At 46.4% G+C, this 20,693-nt stretch overlaps 1 protein-coding gene across 1 annotated transcript in view; it reads right to left on the bottom strand.

Annotated features, from left to right (window-relative positions):
* Positions 1-20,693, bottom strand: part of MYO7B (myosin VIIB) — a 116,872-nt gene that overhangs the window by 73,441 nt on the left and 22,738 nt on the right. Inside the window, exons 3-14 of the mRNA XM_054575055.1 lie at positions 18,844-18,957; positions 17,834-17,986; positions 16,550-16,734; positions 15,131-15,252; positions 11,816-11,958; positions 11,048-11,161; positions 9,272-9,425; positions 7,611-7,687; positions 6,201-6,320; positions 5,759-5,901; positions 3,114-3,324; positions 2,271-2,406 (exon numbers count right to left, since the gene is read on the bottom strand). Coding sequence (XP_054431030.1) covers positions 2,271-2,406; positions 3,114-3,324; positions 5,759-5,901; positions 6,201-6,320; positions 7,611-7,687; positions 9,272-9,425; positions 11,048-11,161; positions 11,816-11,958; positions 15,131-15,252; positions 16,550-16,734; positions 17,834-17,986; positions 18,844-18,957 — 1,672 coding nt within the window. The remainder of the gene's footprint in view (positions 1-2,270; positions 2,407-3,113; positions 3,325-5,758; positions 5,902-6,200; positions 6,321-7,610; positions 7,688-9,271; positions 9,426-11,047; positions 11,162-11,815; positions 11,959-15,130; positions 15,253-16,549; positions 16,735-17,833; positions 17,987-18,843; positions 18,958-20,693) is intronic.

The raw sequence follows: 20,693 nt of genomic DNA, 5'->3' as shown, positions 1-20,693 counted from the left end.
AAAGACCTGTACACAGAAAACTACACAACACTGAATAAAGAAATTAAGGAAGACAGTAATAAATGGAAGCATATTCTGTGTTCATAGACTGGAAGAATTAATATCATCAAAATGTCTATACTACCCAAAACAACTTACAGATTCAATGTAATCCCTATTAAAATATCTACCAATGATGTATTTCATAGATATAGAACAAGCATTTCAAAAATGTATATGGAACCATAAACAACCCCGAATAGCTGCAGCAATTTTGAGAAAGAACGAAGTAGGAGGAATCACAATACCTGACATCAAACTATATTACAAGGCCACTGTAATCAAAATAGCCTGGTACTGGCATAAGAACAGACACATAGATCAACAGAACAGAATAAAGAGCTCAGAAATAAACCCACGTCCCTATTGTCAATTAATACTCGAGAAGTGGGGCAGAAGCTTAAAATGGAGTAAAAATAGCCTCTTCAACAAATGATGTTGGGACAGCTGGACAACTACATGCAAAAAATTGAAACTCGACCCACACACAAAAATAAACTCAAGATGGATAAAAGACTTAAATATAAGTCACGGCACCATAAAAGTCCTGGAGGAGAACATAGACAGGGAACTCTCAGATATCCCATGCAGCAATATTTTCACCGATATGTCCTCTAGAGCAAGGGACATAAAGGAAAGAATAATCAAAATAAGAAGCTTCTGCATAGCTGAAGAAAATATCAGGAAAATTAAATGGAAAGGGAACCAACCATATGGGAAAATATATTTGCTAATGATACCTTGGACAAAGGTTTAATTTCCAAAATCTTTACAGAACTCATATGACTCCACTTTAGGAAGACAAACAATCCAATTAAAAAATTGGCAAAGTACCTGAACGGACACTTCTCCAAGGAGAATGCACACAGGACAAAGAGACATATGAAACAATGCTCAGCATCACTAGTGAGAGATGCAAATTAAAATCACAATGAGATACCACTTCACACTGGTCAGAATGTCCAGCATAAACAAATCAACAAAGAACAAGTGCTGGCGAGGCTGTGGAGAAAAGGGATCTTTAGAACACTGTTGGTGGGAAAGCAGACTGGAGCAGCCACTGTGGAAAGCAGTGTGGAATTTCCTCAAAAAGCTAAAAATGGAACCCCCTTTTGACCCAGCAATACCACTGCTGGGATTATACCCTAAGAATCTCAAAACACCAATTCAAAAGAGGCTATGCACCCAATGTTCATAGCAGCACAATTTACAATAGCCAAGTACTGGAAGCAACCTAAGTGCCCATCAGTGTTTCAGAAAACTATGGTACATTTACACAATGGAATACTACACAGCAGAAAGAAAGAAGGAGCTACTACCCTTCATGACAGGATGGATGGAAGTAGAGAGCATTATGCTAAGCAAAATAAGCCAGGCAGTGAAAGACAAATACCATATGACTTCACCTATAAGTGGAATTAATCAACAAAACCAACAAGCAAGAAAAATACAACCAGCAACATTGAAAGGATAAACAAGCCAGCAGTTATGAGAGGGAAAGAGGGAGAGGGGTAACGGGGAAAAGAAGGGGAAGGGTCAAGTGAAGGAACATGTATAAAAGACCCATGAACAAAGCCAAAGTGGGGAAGGATTGAGGGTGGGAGGTGGGGGTGGATGGAGAAGGGGAAAGCGGTGGTGGGAAAATGGAGATAAATGTATTTGAAAAATTTAAAAAAACAAAATGTGATATTTTTGACACAGTGGGATATTAGGTTTCAATATAAAGAAATGAAGTCCTGACACATGGTAAAACATAAATATACCTTGAATATACGATGCTAAATAAAGGAAACTAGTCAAGAGACCACATATTGTATGGTTCCATTTATCTGAAATGTTCAGAATAGGCAAATCCATAGAGAGAGAACTGAGTGGTTGCCAGGGGCTGGGAAGGGTTGGAGTGAAATGAAGAATGAATGCTAATGGGAGGTTTCTTTTGGGGGTTATGAAAATATTTTAAATTGTGGCGGTAGTTATATAGCTCTGTGAATATACTAAAAACCTGAGTAAAAACTGAGTTGTATACTTAAAATGGTTGAATTTCATAGTATGTGAATTATACATCAATTGAACCATGACAAACAAAACAAAACATTCCTGGTCTATTTGAGTCCCTCTTTCACATTGTTAGCTCTGCAAAATGACCTAAGCATCCCAGCCTCCTTTCTGTGGCCTGTCTGGAACCTGACCCAGATTTGGAGGAAGGGGGTGTGGTGAGGAGCTGCACCTACCTTCTACCTGGTAGTACACCTCGCCAGCAAAGTGGGCAATGCCAAATCTGGAATCGTGGATGTTCTTGGGCTGCAGGAAGGCCTTGTTTTTGGCATGGACACTATTCAGTTTTTGCAGCATGGTGGTATCTGTCCCCTGGAAGAACACAGATACCCTATGGGCTGAGATCCCAGAGCCCAGTCACAGGAAGGTCTGCCAGCATACCCACAGGGCTCAGGGGCTCCCTCATGCACCAAAACCAGCTGAGGTCAGGATGACTGATGGCCTTTATCCAGGCAAGAAACTGATGCTCACAGGTGAGTGACTTGTCACAATGAGTGAGGGCAAGACCAGAGCAGATATAGGGCCTGCCAACTTCCACTGCCAACTCTCTGGGTCCACCCGTCCTTACAAACATCAGGCACCCCAGCCCTGGTTTCCCCTTCTCTGGATTCACAGCTCTCACTGCGTGCATTTGAGGGTCCATCTCCTCATGGAAAGGCAGATTTCCTTAAGGGCAAGAATAAAAGTTTTTCCTTCTCTTGGACCACAGATGCTTAGGAAGCCCTCTTTTGGGGTGTGTTCTTGAATCTAAATAATCAGTGACTGAGATGTCATTGTGCTGGGGAGTGGGAGTGGTAGAATCAGAAGGTCTTCCTTCAGGGGCAGGGGTGGGGGTACCTGAGGTGGGCTTTAAAAGTGAGGGGGTCTGGTTGGAAGACATGCTGGGGCTGGTTTGTTAATTCCTATCAAAGGTTTCAGCAATCCCAGAACAAATGGGCCACCCCTGGGGAGTTTCCCAATCTCCAAGAGAAGACATATGGGGTATCTCAACCAGAGTTTTGGTAGGCCCGGGCATGCACCTGTGGAAAGCGGCTCTCCTCATCCAGGAGGGAAATGATGCTCATGGGCTTGAAGGCCAGCAGGTCCAAGGTAGGCCGGTTGTCGGTGTAGTGGATAAAGTCCCAGGCAATGTTCTCAGAGCGGTACTCCTCCTGCTCCAAAGTGAACACGTGCTGTACAAAGAACTGTTGCAGGTGCTCATTGGCAAAGTTGATGCAGAGCTGCTCAAAGCTGTGGAGGCAATGCCATCATTAGAGGTGGAGAAGGGTCAGTTCTGTTCCTGCTGTGGCTGGTATGAACCACAGGGTCACCAGCCATTTGCACAGAACCACATGTGTATGCCCACACATGCACATCCCCATTTCCATAGAGCCCCGTGAGTACACGGACATGTACCCTCCCTCTTCTCTTTGACTCTACCCCTATCACCTTACCTCTTCACCCCATGGCAAACAGACTACAGGAAAGGAGAAGGCTCTTAATGATGAAGGCATACCATTAATTTTCTGCCTTCAGCACCTTATCAGCCCCCTAGTTTCCTGCCAGGTCTGCCTATCTTGACATGGAAATAATTCCTGGAAAACCAAGTGTCCTGCAGCAACCCCAGCCCTATGGTTAAGTGGGGTTGGTATGAGAGGAGCATCAGGGGACTCAGTATTGACGTCTGGGCTTCTCTGCATCAATCAGACATACTCCTTACCCCTGCCCTAATCCTCCAACCTGCTTTTCCTTCTGATTCCCCACCTTGGGAGGTCACTCCTGGCTCAAGTCAGAAACCAAGGAGTCAAGCCTGACACCCCTCTCTACCTCCCCCCCCCACTTGGTTTCCAAAGTCTGGTCCATGCTCTCTCCGACACAGCACCCTGACCTATTTACTTCTTTTCATTCCTGCTGCTGCTAGGAGATAGAGACCATTTCTGTTGCTCACCTGGAACATGGTACTGGCCTCATAAGGCTTCAACCTTGCCCCTCAGTCTTCTTCAACTTGCCGCTAGGGGAAGCTTCCTGATGTGCAGATCCGAGCTCCCTGTCTCCCTCACCCCCAGGCTTCTGGTTATTTTTAGGATCCAGACAGATAGCGACACAGTGGAAAGCCTGCTTGTGTTCCAAGAAGTGGCCCCACACCACTCTGGACTTTGCAAAGTGCTGTGGAGGCACCCAGTTCTTCCCTAACTCTGAGCCTCCCCACATTGGCTGCCGCTCCTCTCCTTCCTCCTGGCCCAGCTCAATCAGCTCATCCCCTGGGTCACACTTAGGCATTTCTGCCTCAAGATGGGGTGCTGATTTATGCAGAACCTTATCATACCTAGACTGCTGGTTCAAGGTCTGTTAAGCCAAGAGGTGAGGACACACGTGGGCCACGTTCCCCACTCTCAATACATTGCTTGGAGAGGGCTCAGTGGACACTTGCAGAAGACATGACTCACTGGGTGCTGGGTGATGCAGCACTCACCTTTCACCAGGCCCCCAAACTGTAGCCCTCTCACAAACCCAACCTGTGGCTCCTTCAAGAAGGGGTCCTTGCATAAATGGCCAGATCCCCCACAACCAACTATTCATGGTCCTCTAAGGTTTCCAAAAGTATGCTTGGTCTCCTTAGCTGTCCCTCTTGGGGACAGAAACCAATGATCTGGATTGTATTTCAGATTACTGTGCCTTAGAGTTCCCACCATATTGGGTCTAATTCTGCCAGCCCGTCCCATGCTACCTGCCTGGCTTGCACAGCTTGTCGAGGGAGCCTGCCATCCTAGTATGCTTGCATTGGGAATGGCTTGTGTCTTGATAATCTTGGCTCACCAAAGCGCCCCCTCAGACTTCATGTGGAGATTGGGTTTTAGGAAGGGTCATGTGAAGGTCAGGCCAGCCTCTTGGCTCCTCTGACAGTGCCTAGAGGCCTTTACTTCTTGGAACTGGTCATAAGCTCTGTCTTTCCATGTCCTTTAATGAGTCAGGCTCACCTGACTAAGCTAGATTGCATATAGGATGCTTCCTGCTTACTTGTCCCAGTCCTTGTTTTCCTCACTTGATCTCCTTCTGCCACTTGATAATATACCAGAGCATCAACTGTCCTGATTTGTCTCCATAGCCTGGCTCCCTTCCTCACCATTGTCTCCATCCCTGAGCCTTCATCGTAGTCACCACTGAGCATCACTTTCCTGACCTGTCTCCTGCTCAGCTCTTCAGCATCCATTTGGGGGTTCTAGGACACTAGGTCAGAGGTATCCTGCCTTGGCCTAACCCCACCAAAGTAAAAAATCAGGGATGGCCCACAAATCCTCTACCTTCCTCCTAATACCTAGTTTGATATGTCACCTAAAGATGCAGTCAAATCAATGTTTTGATTTCACTTTCACCCTAACATCATTCACTCAGATTCATGAGAAGAGCAGATGGCTCAAGAAGGGTGACAAATGCTGGGGCCATAGCCTGGCTTTTAGGATGCTTTTAGCTATGGGGCCTTCTCTGGATGTGCTGTGGGTGCCAGGGGACATGCACAGACTATCTCCTTGCAGAAAGACGTGGGCCTTTCCAGTGGACTCACCCTGGCACCTATGATTGGAAGTGAGAGTCCAGCAGGGAAGGAATGGCTATCCTCTAGCTTGGTCAGTTAAGAGTTAAGATTATTTTCCATTTTCTGAAAACTGGTGAACTAAGATCTTCATACCTATTCTTCCAGAAATTTTCAAAGCCAAATATATCCAAGAGGCCAATGGCCCTTCGCACATTTTTAGGGTCCTGGGCAGGTGGAGTGAAAATTGCAGCATTGATTTTCTTGACAATCCACAGGAAGAGGTGCCCATAGATGCCCTGAGGAGACATGGATATAACAAATGAGCTTTAAAGCATAGGAAGAAGGCTTCCCCTTTCTCCAAGTTCACACAGAAAGGGTGTACTCACACTGGATCTCATGGATCCACTGAAGGATATCATCCCTATTTTAATAGCAAGAAGCTAAGCCCAGAGAGGCTAGGAGGCCCACAGTCAGCAGGCAGGTGATCGGCAGAATAGGGACTTGACCAACTCTCTCTTGCCCTGTCTTACTCTCCAACAACAGGCCAAGGAGCCAAGTTTAATAGGTAGTTGCCCCTTCTCCCACAGCTCTGCACCTTGACAAAGGCATCCCTTCGGTCTGCAGCCTGGGTGATGTTCAGAGGCCTGGTGACAGTTTCCCCACAGATGATGATGGAGTGCTTGGTCAGACAGTCCTGGAGTGCCTCTTGCTTCACCTGGGGAGGCAGGTAGACAGCTGATGCAGCAGAGCCTGGCTCCAGGACTCTGACCTGCTTGTGCTATGTCTTATTCCCTCTCATGACCAAACACCTTATGTCCAAGGCCTGAGGGAGGGAGATGCCTGTGACTAGGGCCAGGCCAGATAGGGACTAGAGTCGGTGTCTTGGGTGGACCCCGGCTGATGGTCAGTGTGAGCACTGGGGCATCAGAGCACTCAGGAGGGTTGCACAAGCTGGGTGGGTCCTGAGCATACTGGCTGCTTGGTTGCCCAGCCCTACACTGATCTCCTGGGGGCTCAGGAAGGGCCCATTACCGACGGGTGGACCCTGGAAAAACAATGGGCAGGGAGGGTTCTGAGCCAGGCCGTGGGCATCTGGATGTTCCTCAGCCAAGGTCCCTCCTGCCTGGAGGTTGCAGGCTTGAGACAGCAGGAGTGAGTCTGGACAGGCCAAGGCCCCTACCATGAAGGGAAGACTTGGCAGGCAAATACTCAAAATTTCTAAGAGCCCTGCCCTACATGAAGAACATGAGCAGCAAAAGGTGCCTAATATGACTTCCTTTTCTTTCCTTTTCTTTCCTTCTCTTCCTTCTTCCCTCTCCTTCTTCCCTCTCCCTCCCTCTCTCCCTCCCTCCCTCCCTCTCTCCCTCTCTCCTTCCTTCCTTCCTTCCTTCCTTCCTTCCTTCCTTCCTTCCTTCCTTCCTTCCTTCCTTCCTTCCCTTTTCCTCTCCCTCCCTCCCTCCCTTCATTCCTTCACTTGTCTCTTTTTCCCCCTTCTGATTCTATTAATTCCCCACCAGAATGGCCATGGGGTATGATATAGAGGACATCACAATGTCCCCAGAGCAAAGACATTTCTCTGCCTGTGCCTGCAGTTCTTCCGAGTGGAGGCTCCATTTCACTCTGGAATATCCTGGATGCTGATGGTGCAAGCACATCTCACTTTTCCACAACAGCATGGCTCATGAAGAAGCCCTAGGGATGACGACGTAGGCAGGAACGTTTGATGGGAGAGAGGGAAGGTCCAGAGTAAGGTCATTGGGAGAGCAGAGGGATGAGTGGGGTAGAGAGTGAGATGTCATTTTGCTGCTTTTTTAATGGTTAGCTCACACTCGTTCCTACTTCCAAGGCCTGCAATGCAGAGAAGGGTGCAGGGGTTGAGCTGAGAGCCTAGGAGAGGGGTAGGACGCAGGAGCCTGGGAAGGGTTATGAGAATCAAGGGTCTGTGAGCCCAGGGCCTTGGGGTTTCCTCAAAAATGGAAGCTGGCAGACACAACAGCCAGGCTACCTCCAGTAACTTCACCACAGTGGGAAAAGCAGGTGTTTCCATCACATTGGAGGAATCCAGGTTTTCAAAGACTGCAGCTGCAGGGAGAAGTATTAACATTTAGTGGTGAAACATCCTAAAGTAACCGGACAGAAGCCCCAGTAAGCACCTGGCCTGGGGCAGCCCCTTCCCTCAGGCTTTCCTGAGGGAACCAGTGTCCCAGGTGATTATCCCTCCCACTCTTCTCCTGAGATCAGGGCCTGGGGTCAAAAGGAAGTTTGAAGAAATTTGAGCTTGTTCCAGGCAGAACCTGGTGGGCTGGGTGGGAGCGGTGCACGTGTCGGGGGGTCTATTAAGGGAAGAGATGGGTCATCATCCCCCTTCAACCCACTCTGCTGTCGACAGAAACCTGGGCATTCACTTGTTCATTCAGCCAAATAAGCAAACATTAACAGAACACCGTTGTAAGCTGGGCCTAGCCCTATGGCAAGTCTCCTGACAGCCTCCCTAATTCAAGATCCTTCTCCATGAGTCAATCCCCACCTTAGGTCTGTCAGGATTGGGGAGGATGGTGTGATGTTTCTGTATTTTTTTTTCAACTTAAAAAAATTGTACAATAAAGCATACAGATAAAACAGTGCATAAAACCCAAAGGTGTATTACAATAATTATTGCATCATTACTGTGTAACCACTACTACAGTCAAAATACAGAACCTCACCAATACCAAAAGTTTAGCATGGTCCTTTCCTGTGAAGACTGTGTTTTTCTCCACTAGCAGTAACCACTCTCCTAATTTTCACGGAAATCACTTCCTTGGTTTTCCTTTATCTTTTTGTTACCTATATATTAATCCTGGTTTTTAAACTTTGTGTAAGTGTTATATAAAGGTCTGCATTCTTTGTGTCTGGCTTAATTTCTTCAACATACTTAGAACCCTCTTCCATGTCCTGGTGGCCCTGTTTGTCAGCATCCACATTTCACTCTCAGAAGTATCCAGTTTGGTTGATAGATTACATGGTCACCTGCTACAGCTCACTTGGAGCAGGTTTCCTTACATGGTATGAGACAGTGGTCTGAGTTCATGTTTTCTACATGGACATCCACTTGCTCCAGAACAATTTATTTAAAAATCTGTCCTTTCCCTGCTACTCTGTGAATTGGTGTGTTTCATTAGTCCCAGAGCCAGCCATAATCTCTTCAAATAACTGCCTATGCCCCATTCTCTTTCTCTTTTCCTTTAGGACTCTAGTTCAATGTATGCTAGTCTTCTCACTTTGTCCTCTAGGTCAGGTGCTTGTGGAGCTAACAGTCCAGGACACTCTAATCCCCAGACCACCTGAGTGCTTGCGAACTGGTTTGCAGGTTCATGCATGGCTCCGTTTACTCTGCCCTTCCCTTACCCTGAGGGGGGAGGACTTTGGAGTCCCAGCTTGAAGTGGGGGGGTGATGGATCAAGTGTTCGCATTTGGAGTGCCTTAATCTTTAATATCTTTTCCCTAATCCCACAAGGCCACCAAAATTATAGCTAAAACGTTCAATGCATTTTTCCAGGACAGGGTTAGACCATATGACTTCGGTGGGCTCTTTATTTAGGTAAGAACCCTGAGAAATTCCTTTCTCTTCCTTTCCTGGTTCCCCTACTCTTTTTCCCCAGGGGCTGCTGTTTAGAGGAACATTACCTGTAAACTCCACGTTCCCCAGGTGGAGAATAGCTGCCAGCAGCTTGCTGAGATCCCAGTTTTCAGAGTCAGAGAACATGAGGATCTTCAGTGCTGAGCGCACATGGGCGTAGTCCGTGGCATCATTGAGCCCTTCACAAGAAGTGCAGTTCCCCTGCAGGATTGGGCCCCTCAGCTTTTTGTAGATGTTATTCACACCCCACCTCCTTCATGTAGGGCCAACAAGGCAGAGGAGCCTCAGACTTAGCCAAATACCCTGATAATTGACACTTCATATGCTGTGGGTGGACCCTGAGGGGCCACCAGGAGGCCCAAGCTCAGAAAACATACAAAAGTACCTCTGGAGGCAGAACCAGAGGCACAAACACAGAGTGCTGGGCTCTGTAGCTAACACTGGCACTTGGTGGCTGTGTGGCCTCGGTCAGGTCACTCAGCTTCTCTGAGCCTCAGCCTGTCACCCATCCATAGTAACACCTGCTTTGCTTACCCTCTCTGGGGAATATCATGAGTTCATTTAAGAAACACTTTCCAAGATTCACCCTGTACCAGGCTCTGTGGTACTGCTAGAAATTCAGAAATAAAGAGACCTGGCATTGCCCTGAGTGCAGTGTATGGAGGAATGGCAGGCAGGAAGCAGATGACTGTCTCATAGACTGCTACAGGTGCCAAGACCAAAGCAGGTAGGGCCAGTCTGTGGACAAGTGGGGTAAAGCTTCTAAGGAACTGGCCCCACATGCTGAGCTTTACAGGGGTACTGAGAAGAGAGAGGTCTACGCAGAGAACAGCTGGTGCTGAGTGGGAAGGTGGGAGGCAGGAGCCAAGACTACAAAGGAGGTTGGGTTAGTGGTGAGGTGAAGAGGTCCAAGGATGGCAGGATCTGAAGGGACTTGGAAACCATTCTACAGGGCCATGGGAGAATTGTCATTGGAGGTGTGCTCCATCAGACTTGCATGTGGAAAGTCTGTAAGATAAATGATAGAGTAGTTGTCAAGCCAGGAGGGTAGGTGACAAATTAGGTCAGAGGATAGACACAGGGTCCTGCTATGGTCCAGGCAAGGGCTGAGGTGCTGAACACGAGAGAGAGAGCTGCACAGAAGAGAGATTCAAGAGGTGGAACTCATCTTCCCTTGTCAGAAAACACGAGCAGAGAACCCTTTGTGCTGCACTGTCCCAGGTGGGAATGTAGGGAGGAGCTGAGAAAGTAGGGATGCAGCCCAGAGCAAGTGCAAGCAAAGACCTTGCTCTTCTGGAGTTCAAGTTCTAGATGTACCCACAGGATGGTGATTGTAGTGAAATCAGAGGAGAGGCATGGAGATGACTGCCCGTGACCTACTGGGTGACAAGACTTTTATTCATTGGTTCCAAAAAGGTGAGATTTGTGGGGAAGGACCATCAGTTTGCGGGAATAAGGAAGCTTCAGACAAGGGTAGCCTTTGCCAGTTATAAAGTGGGAACCAACCATGGAAGTAGAGGTGGGGAACTAAAAAGGGGATCCCATTAGAATTTGGGCTTTTCTGAGGCTAAAGCAAAGGCTGAACAGGCACCAGCACACCAGCCCTCCTTCCTCATTCTCCTTTAGTCATTGGCCGGGTGGGGGGTGGGGTGGGGGGGTGGGGGGGTGGAGGTATGGGTGGAGGCAGGGGAGGGGCAGAAAGGGATAAAAGAGACTGGCACAGGGCAGGGGGAAGCAGGGTGGGGAGATGTAAACATGGGGAGAGGAGTGGAGCCGCACCAGGAGAGGTGGGTAGGGGTGAGGCAGGGCAAGGAGGGCCTCACCAAGGTCAGGTAGCGGTACTCAGAGGGCGTCCCCAGGCGCAGCAGCTCCTTTTCCTCGGAGCTCATCCCCATGAGCATGGAGTAGAAGATGTGGTAGTTTCGCTCTTGCAGGGCCTGTTGAGGAAGGCGATCTATAAAGCTTGAAAGTAATTCCCTGAGGCTGGAAGGCCTCAGACTGTTGCCCCAGTCCTGCCCTGGCTTCTGTTCCAAGGCCTTTCTGCCAGGTATATCTCTGGCATTGACCTGACAGACAGCTGGACCATGAGGCTAAGGCTGGGTCTGAAGCCTTGTGTTAAAGCCACCCACCCTGCCCAGGGAACCCATCTCGCTCAGGCACTTCCTGGAAGCCCCGAAGCCCCCCTCCCTGAAGTCATAATGGAAGCAGTGATGTCAGGATACAGACCCTCAGCTGGGGACTGCCCCAGCCTCAGACTTAATTCCAGTAAAGGTGAGGAGTAGTAGGCACCAAAAAAGAAAGAAATTATATGGATGGAAAATTTAGGACAGAAAGTCCTATCATTTCTTTTTCTTGAGTACTGAGCAAAGACCATTATTATCCAATTCTAGGCCCATCGCAGGGTAAGAGTAGGGTTCAGTGGCAGCAAGCTAAGATCTATTGGAGGGTGGGGCTGAGGAGGTCCCTGGGGAAGAGGGAAGGCAGGGTGAGCATGATGGAAGGGGGCCCCTCTTGGAAGCCTCCCCAATTCCTTGACTCCTCATCCTGAAGCAGATAGAGATTGCCCCCAAGACCAGTGCAGCAGGCCTCACCTGATGACAGACCCGGGATTTCTCTAGGAGAAATTGCTCAATGCGTGCACTTTCAATTACCCCACTGGGGTTGAAGTAGATGTCGATGTACTTCCCAAAGCGGCTTGAGTTGTCATTTCGGATCGTCTTGGCATTTCCAAAGGCTGAGGGACAGAGGGTGATACCCATAATAGGTGCAGAGAAGAGAAAATGTACTTTTAACAGAGTCATTTGATAAGGCTTCTCAGAGAAGGTGGCAAATCCCAGAACTGAAAACTAGACAGGATTGCCCTGGACAGTGGTGGCAACCAAGGGCACGCTAAGAGGAAGACAAAGTGCATGTAAAGGTCTGGAGGTCAGAAAGCATGGGGTGTGCTTGCAGAGTGGGAAATTTGGCTGGAGCACAGGATATAGGAAGAAAGCTGTGGAAGACAGAAAGTACTTGTTAGTTAGTAGGTGGGCTTGGTAGCACAGAGTCTTGAGTGCCAGGCTAAGAAGTTTGGCATTGATTCCACATGTGATGGGGGATGTGGGAAAGCTTCGGAGGGAGTGTGGGACCAGAGGTGCACTTTTGAAAGACTGCTCAAGCTGCAGAGTGGAGGCTGGGTAAGAGAGGGCCAGCTTGTAGGGAGAGAGTGGAAAGAGCTGACATGGGCCAGGGCACAGATGAAGAGGTCAGTCCAGGATGCACTGAAGTGGAAGCATGAATCAAAGTGCTTTCCATAGAGCTGTTTCTGCAGGCTTCTCAGGTGTGATTCACAGTAAGAAAGATCCTTTGCACTGTGTCCTAGTACATATACACCCCCACCTGCACACATAATTAAGAGAAAATATTCAGTACCCGTTCTTACCAAGAGCAACATGCTAGGGCATTTTCTATTCTATACTATTTATTGGTTCTAAAAGACTTATTTTATGACCCACTGGGTGGGGAAGCACTTTGAAAATACTGTACCATCATACAGCATTAGTCCCATGAGAAAAAGGAAAATTGTTCCATGGTCAAACAGGTTTAGGAAACATTGTCTCTCCCTCTTGAGGAATCCCAGTGCACAGTTGAGGCCCTGAGAAGCACTACAGTTCAGAAGCCTGCTTAATGTTATTGAACCCAGTGGCAGATCCCTCTTCAAGAAAGAATCTGATGTAGCCTTTTTTTCCTTTTGGTGGAAAGTGACAAGGTGTTTTTAAACTGCATATGAAAAGGCAAAGAACCTAGAATAGCCACATTCAAAAAAGAACAAAATTGGAGGTTATGTACTGCCTGATTGCAAACTTACTAAAAAGCTGCAGAAATCAGACTACGTGGTACAGGTGAAAAGATAAACAAAGAGCATAATAGAATAGAATAGGAGTCCAGAAATAGACCCAATATATGGTCAATTGATTTTAAGCATAGGAACAAAAGCAATTTCCTAAAAATTTCCTAAAAAGCAAGAGAAAGAATAGTTTTTTTCCAACAAATGGGGCATAAATGATTGGATATCTATATGGAAAGAAAGAAGGAACTAAGGGAGGGAGGAAGGAAAGAAAGGAGAAAGACTCAACCTATCCCTTGCATCACAGAAAAAAAATAGCAAAAAATGGATTATAGACAGGATTGTAAAACCTAAAACTACACATCTAAAAGAAAACCTAAGAACATTTCTGGATTAGGCAAAGATTTCTTAGATACAATACCAAAAGCATAATCAATAAAGAAAAAATGATAAACTGAACTTGATCAAAATCCAAAACTTTTGCCCTACAAAAACACTGTTAAGAGAATGAAATGACTGGGAAAAAATATTTGCAAAACACCTATCTTATACAGGACCTGTATCCATAACATATAACTAACCCTTAAAAAATCATTACTAATGAGTCAACTCAGTCAAAAAATAGGAAAAAATTTGAACAAACACTTCATCAGAGAAGCTACACAGATGGGAAGTGAGCACATGAAAACAGCTCCAGTCGTTAGCCGTGAAGGAGAAGTGAGTGCGAGCCACAATGAGATGCCACTCTGCCTGCAGCAGTGCAGACAGCCCCCAACAGCACAGGAGCAGTGGCAGCGCTCATTCAGTGCTAGTGGGTGTGCAGAATGGGGCAGCCACTTTGAAAACAGTTTGGCAGTTTCAGGCAAAGTTAAATGGCTCACTTATCATCCAACAATTTCACTCCTGCATGTTTATTTAAGAGAAAAACCTGTATGTAACTGTTTGTAGAGGCTTTATTCATAATCACTAAGATGTATAAACAACCCAGATGTCCTTTACTTGGTGAACGAACTGTGGTAATTCTAAGCAATGTAATAAAAGGAATAAATCTTGATACAGGCAACAACATGGAAAAGTCCCAAATGTATTATTCTAATGAAAGTAACCTGATCCAAAAGGCTACAAACTGTATGATTTTATTTATATGACCTTCTGTAAAAGATAAAACTATAGGGGAAAAACACAAATCAGTGGTTGCAAGGGGCTGGGTCTGGGAAGAGATCTGATGACAAAGGGCCTGAGGGAAATTTTGGGGGTGATGGGAACATTCTATATCATGATTATGATGGGGGTTATATGACTTGTATGTGTCTGTCAAAACTCATAAAACCTTACATCAAAAAGGTGAATTTTTATTGTATGTAAACCATACCTCAATTGTAAAAAAAAAAGAGAACATGCTGACCAGTGGTTGACAACCCGAGGGCTGAGGTTGTTGGCTTTGGGTCACCCCCACCAGAGACTAAGTGATGGGGGCACTAGACCCTGGCATTGGGCCTAATGCAGGACTCTTCTAACTGGCATTGGCTCTGGAGGTCCCCATGGGGTTGGCCAAGACCTTGTCAGATGTGCATTGCAGTGTGAATCCCATCCTGTCCAACTCTGTTCTTTCCTAAGTGTCTTGCCAGCATCCCAGTCTGGAGGCTTTTCCTGCTCATTCCTGCTTCCTCCCCCTTCACCTTCCTCAGGCGTTACCCCTCAATAAACCTGCTGCAGTCCTAACCCCAGCTGGTAACTGCTATTCAGAGGACAAACTGACATACACAGCATTTCCCAAGTTGATTTCACCTTGGACCCTTTTTAAAAGGAATATTTATTACAATCCCATGAAAAACACACTTAGTAAAATGTATAAAGTCATTAGTATTTCCCCTTTGTGCTTCCTGGGAGGCCCCACACTACTACCCATCCCATTCATGTCTTTCATGTCCTGAGGAATCTTGAGAAGTTGCTGAAAGTATGTGGCCTCTCCTGGCATTTCCCTGGCAGGAAGCCATTTCCCTGGCAGAGTCTCCTGGCAGGAAGGCTCTAGCCCATATGAAGAGCCTGGGGAGGAGGGCTGGTCTTGAGGGTGACTTACCTTCCAGGATGGGGTTGGCCTCCAGGACCTGTTGCTCAATCCATGAATGCTGGCCACTGACCGTTGCCAGGAACTGTAGGATGAGCTTGGTGGTCTCTGTCTTCCCTGCCCCAGACTCACCACTGCAAAGACAGTACCCAGGGAATTAGTCAATAGAAAAATTAGGTTTTAAGAACCTCTCAACTCTCCTGCAAACCCACCACAGGCTTACTTTCTAGGGCAGTCTGAACAGAGACACTCTCCCTGTGCAGAATTCCCACCACATTTGCCCTCAAGTCCCCTGTAAGTTCAGACTGTCCATGTTGTACTAGTTATTGGCATGTTTGCCTATCGACCCTGTTCAACTGTGAACCCTAGCAGGCAGGGTCTATTAGGTTCATTCCAGGGTCTTGGGCATGGTGCTCAGTAATAATGAATGAATGAAAAAGACCAGATGACTGGATGCCTTGTTGTGACATTCTCTACGCAAGCAGAGAGTTTGTGTTGACTGGAGGAGAACTGCATTGGTCTCTTGGGAAGCAATTTGGCACAGGTATCAAAAACTTCAGAACTACTCTTTGTTTAGCTTAAGAAAATAATCCTAAAATAGAAAAAAAATCTTTCTCCACAAAGCTTTCTGCTCATTAAAGCATTACTTATTTATCATTGCAATTGTGGAAAATCAGAAGTAACCTAATTAGGGGAAATTCGTTATGGTCCATCTAATCAGAGAACATCATGCAGCCATTAAAACTGTCTACCCAGAGCTTGCAACAACATAGTCAATGCTTACAAGTTACAGGTAAGTGGCAGACATTGGCACTATTCAGTACAATTTTAACTAAGTGGCTAGGGAAAGTATTTTTCCAAAAATATCTAGCAATTTGTTTCTGAGAATATTTTTCTGAAATTTTCTAAAAATTTCAAAGTGAATATATATTAATTTCATTATGATAACATATGAAAACTGGTTTTTTAAAATTACTTAGAAGCCATGGCTGGTGTGGCTCAATGGACTGCGTGCTGGCCTGAGAACCAAAGGGTTACCAGTTTGACTTCCAGCCAAGATGGAGGTGTAGGTAGATACACTTTACTTCCTTGCACAACCAAAAGAAGAACAACAGCACATTTTAAAACAAGATTAACCAGAACTGCCAGAAAAACAAACTGTATAGAAATCCGACAACCAAGGAGTTAAGAAGAAACAAAGGGAGAAAGCCTTTGAAGGACTTTTGAGGGTAGAAGGGCAGCAGGGCCAGATGTCTGAGGGCTCATATACTGTTGGAGAGGGTATTTGCAGATGAATGGGAGCCCCTAAATCATAGGCTGGTCTGTGGAAGAGGTTTAGAGAGAGGATGAGCTCCCTCCTTTATAAAATGCTCAGTTGGGGTGCCTGGCCCATCTGCCCCCTGCACCGGAATGTGGAGAGTCTGCCCCCACCTGATAACACAGCACTGGTCCCTCTTGTTCCTCTTCATGTTGAAGTAGCAATTGTTGGCGATGGCAAAGACATGTGGAGGCAGCTCACCCACGTGGCAGTTGTAGTACAGCTGTACCTGCTCCTGGGTATAGAGGGGCAGCACCTGGAACGGGTTCACGGCTACCAGGATGGAGCCTATGTATGTCTGGGGAAGGGAGCAGGAGATCAGTGCCTTGCACTCTGAGGGCCAGTGCTGCCTAGTCCTGAGCTTGGCTTTAGAGCAGCTGATTCTGGTGGGGTAGGGTATCTGATTTTGGCTGGGAGACAGGACACTCAGCTGCTCAGATCCTTCCTCTACAAGGATGGGGTGTTCACCATTAGTGAGAACTCCAAGGCTGGGGCTGCACTCACAGGAAGATTACATGAGGTGGATATTGTTAATGTTTACCATTGGGTGTTTAGGACAAGTTCAATAAAAATCGGTTGGATATATGAAGTGGTGTCCACCTGTCTCCCACAGGGTCTCTGTGAGGTTAGTCAACAATTTCAGTCCCCACTGACCCTGGGATGTCAGTTCAGGACCTGGGACCCCAGTTCAAGACCACTTGCTCACCTGCAACCCCAGCTTGCCCTACCTGCCCCTCTGAGGGTGGGATAGGAGCAGCCAACTCTACAAGTCACACGGTCACCCTTTCTTAGTCTTTATTTTAGAAGTGGAGAGGATATGCTTTCTCACTGCAAGGATTATGACAACCAGGTTAAAAAAAAAAAAAAAAGTCAAGCTAACTGCTGTTATCAGACCTAGGAGTTCTGATGCATATTCAGCAGAAGTGGCTCAGGGGGCCTTCCTCCCCACAGGCCCACCTCCTTCTCTTCTCTTCGCCCTTACCCTACTCATGGCTCCCTGCTCACTGGTGATCCTGTCTCTGTCACATGCCTAGGAAGGGGCCTTGCAGAAGACTGTGCCCATCCCTATGACATCCAGTCTACTTGGCCATCAGAGTAGGTCTTCTGCTCAGGGAAGAGGCCTCACTAATTGAGTACCTACTTTGTGCCAGGCACAGTGCTGGCACACTACATGCCAGCTTTCTGCACCCTCAAAATCATTATCATGCTCCTTCAGATTAGGAACAGGGATGAAGAAATGTTAGGCACATTTTCCACGTCACACAGTGAGGGTGTGGGGAGTGGGGATTGAACGAGGTGTGTCTGGCTGCATACCCCAGCACATAGTGTTCCTCCTAAGCCAAGAGCCCAGCATGTGTGGACCAAGTTGCCATGGGGAGCCCCACATGAGGACTCACATAGATCTTGTGCTTCTGGTAGCGGGTCAGGAGGTTGTGCACTATGCCCGCCTCATTCAGATCCCCCAGGTGGATCATGTCGTCCACACCCTGGGCTGAGTTGGGGTGCATGGGGCTGAGGGTACCAAGGTCCTCTGTTTGGATCCAGTGTTCCTGGAATGAAGAGCACAGACTCCCCTAAGTGGGCAACCTTTGCATGAATCGACCCACTGCTCCTCTCTTTCAAGTTCTTAACAGGTCAGCTGACCTAGTAACCCATCTCTGGCCAGGGTAAGTCTGCAGTTAAGGTCAAGGGACACTGGGACAGCATCAGGCCAGTCTATGGCTGGAGTCAGCTCATACCTAGGGCCTGGTGTCAGCTGGGGGCTGGGGTGAATTTTAGACCAAGGTTAGAAGAGCTTGTAGCCAGCAGTTACATGTGGCTGTAATTGGGATCAGTCATGGCTGGGAAACTCACAGATTGTTGGAATAAGAGTATGCAAGTAAAACTTTTTTTTCAACTGTATAACATATTTTGCAAATAGAAAAGTTATTGTTAATATTCTACCGGCTTCTATAGTATGGGCTCACAGGCCACAGTTTAGAATCTTTTCCTTAGAAGCCAAACTTCCACATGCCTCACTCTGTGGAGGGCTGCATGAGGAGTTAAGTTTCCTATCTTTCTAGCTCACCCTCCTTTACTTTGCAGATCAGCTTTCTGCCCTCCCTCCTCTCAGGAGCCACAGCTCCTGTCCCACTTCACTCCTTCTTGCTCCCTTAACTGTCCTAGTTTTCCAACTGCCAACCCATCTCTCGCTTTTTCACTATAGAAATAGTCCCCGAGATAGACAGGCAACATTCATGACAACAGAACTCTCTGTAGGCTGTCCTGCCACACAGGCCCTCGTGTGAACTTTAGAACTACTGGTGCTGGGGAGAAGTACCAGAGAAGGAGAGAGGGCTCAGAGTTCTGGGGTGGAATGGGAGCATGGAGAGGATCCAGCCTCCTGGGGAAACAGGACCACACTGACCTTGCCCTCATCATCTTCAACCAAGATCTTTCCGGGCTTTATTTCTTTGATGATGCCCCCAATAGCAACATTGGTTTTGTGGGCAAGAGGGGGGTTCAACCACACGTGGTCACCCTAGAGGGCAGAGAGTAAAACAGTCAGATCTGTGCTCCACCTTCCCCTTCTTGCTCAAGACTTACCTTTCCTGGGGGCTGTCCCTTCCAACTAAGAGCTCCCAAGGCAGCTGGGCCCTTCCCCCACTTCAACCTCCCTTCTTCTCCTCCTTCTTTAACCCTCCGCCCCTACTCCTTCTGGTCACTCTTGCCAGGACAGCAATGGGAAGTGGTAGTGGGAGTGTCCCTGGCCTAGCTTAGTTCTAAGAAATGGACAAGCCACATTTGCCAGAAACAGTCTCTCTGTGAGGTGGAAAAAGAGTCTTTGCTTTGTGAATAAGCCCTGTAGTACCCATCGGCTGGAGAGAAGTGAAGACTAAAATCTCACTAGGTTTTTGCTAGCCTGCAACATGGCATTGACCTACAGAAATCTTCTTGTGATCCAAAAAAGAACAGTAATCGAAAAGGGACCAGCAGAGGTCTACATGCAAAGAAACTGAAATTTTAAAAGAGGAGTGGGACAGGTGAATTACACCAGGAAAAGCAAGCAAACAGAACTGCCACGGAGCAATGAAAAGTTGTGCTCAAGTATTTCATTGTAATCTGCAAAACCTTATTAAAGTGCAGACCAAAAGCAAAAGATGAGGTGGTGAGACAACTGAAAGGATGAAATTTTATCTGATAGAGCTCAAGGAAGAAATGGAGGATAAGAAATAAACACAGGTCAGAAATGACAGCAAAATTGGAAACAACAGGGAATAGAATAACACTGCTAAAAAATCATGGTAAACATCATAGAAGGCAATGTAAACAATAACATAAGCAAAGCCAAATTAAAATGGAGTTGGAGCTGCCATTCCAAAGGAACTGCTTTGTGCACCTTATTCCTCAAACCTTCGGAATGTTAAAACAGGGCAAAGTAAGCTTTGGATTGGACCTAAAGTGACCTTGTGTCTCAAAGAACTGTTTGTTAGGAAAACAAGAAAAACAGTTATCATGACTACTGGACTGATGATTACTAGACTGAAAATCAAAAACATTGTTTAGAATCAGTGTCACTGATTGGTGCAGTAAACAGCTTATCTGCACCAATAGAAATGTCTTTCTCCTATCGATATAATTGTTTCCCTTCTTTTTGTCAAAATATACATTGCTTCTGTCTTGTAATTGGAAAATTATTTGGGCTCCTGCCTAAATCAGTGTTTCATGAATAGCTATTCTTATTGATCTCATAAAGGCTTGTTTCCTCTCACTTTGGCCTTTAATTTTTAGGTTAACAAGAAGGAGAAAAGTGAGCAAATTGACATAAAAATTTTAAAAGATTAGGATTAGGAAGAAAAGAATAGATATGGAAGAGAGGCAAAAATACAAATAACTGGAGTGTCTAAAGGAGAAAATTAGAAAAAAGAGAGGAGGATTATTTAAAGATATAATTTAAGACAACTTTCAAGACATTAAAGAAACCATAAAGCTACAGATTGAAAACACACCAGGTATCAGGAAATAATGACAAAGAAAAGTTAACTCGAGGACATATACTAGTAAAGGTTTTTGAACTTCAGAAACAAAGAAATAATTTAGGGGGAGGAGTAGACAGACAAAAAGGTAAGTTCACTTATAAGGAGAAAATGTAAGACAAATTCAAATGCTATGTGAGGTCTGAATAACTGCTGTAAAGACCTCAAGGAAAGAGCAGTCCCCCTATTAGAATGGTTACTGTCAGAAGAACAGAAAACAAATGTTGTTGAGGATGTGGAA

This window comes from Pteronotus mesoamericanus, unplaced genomic scaffold, assembly GCF_021234165.1.
Source record: "Pteronotus mesoamericanus isolate MK-2021 breed Mesoamerican mustached bat unplaced genomic scaffold, CSHL_Meso_final contig_27, whole genome shotgun sequence".
Taxonomy (NCBI): Eukaryota; Metazoa; Chordata; class Mammalia; order Chiroptera; family Mormoopidae; genus Pteronotus; species Pteronotus mesoamericanus.
This window is presented reverse-complemented; position numbering and strand designations above follow the sequence as displayed.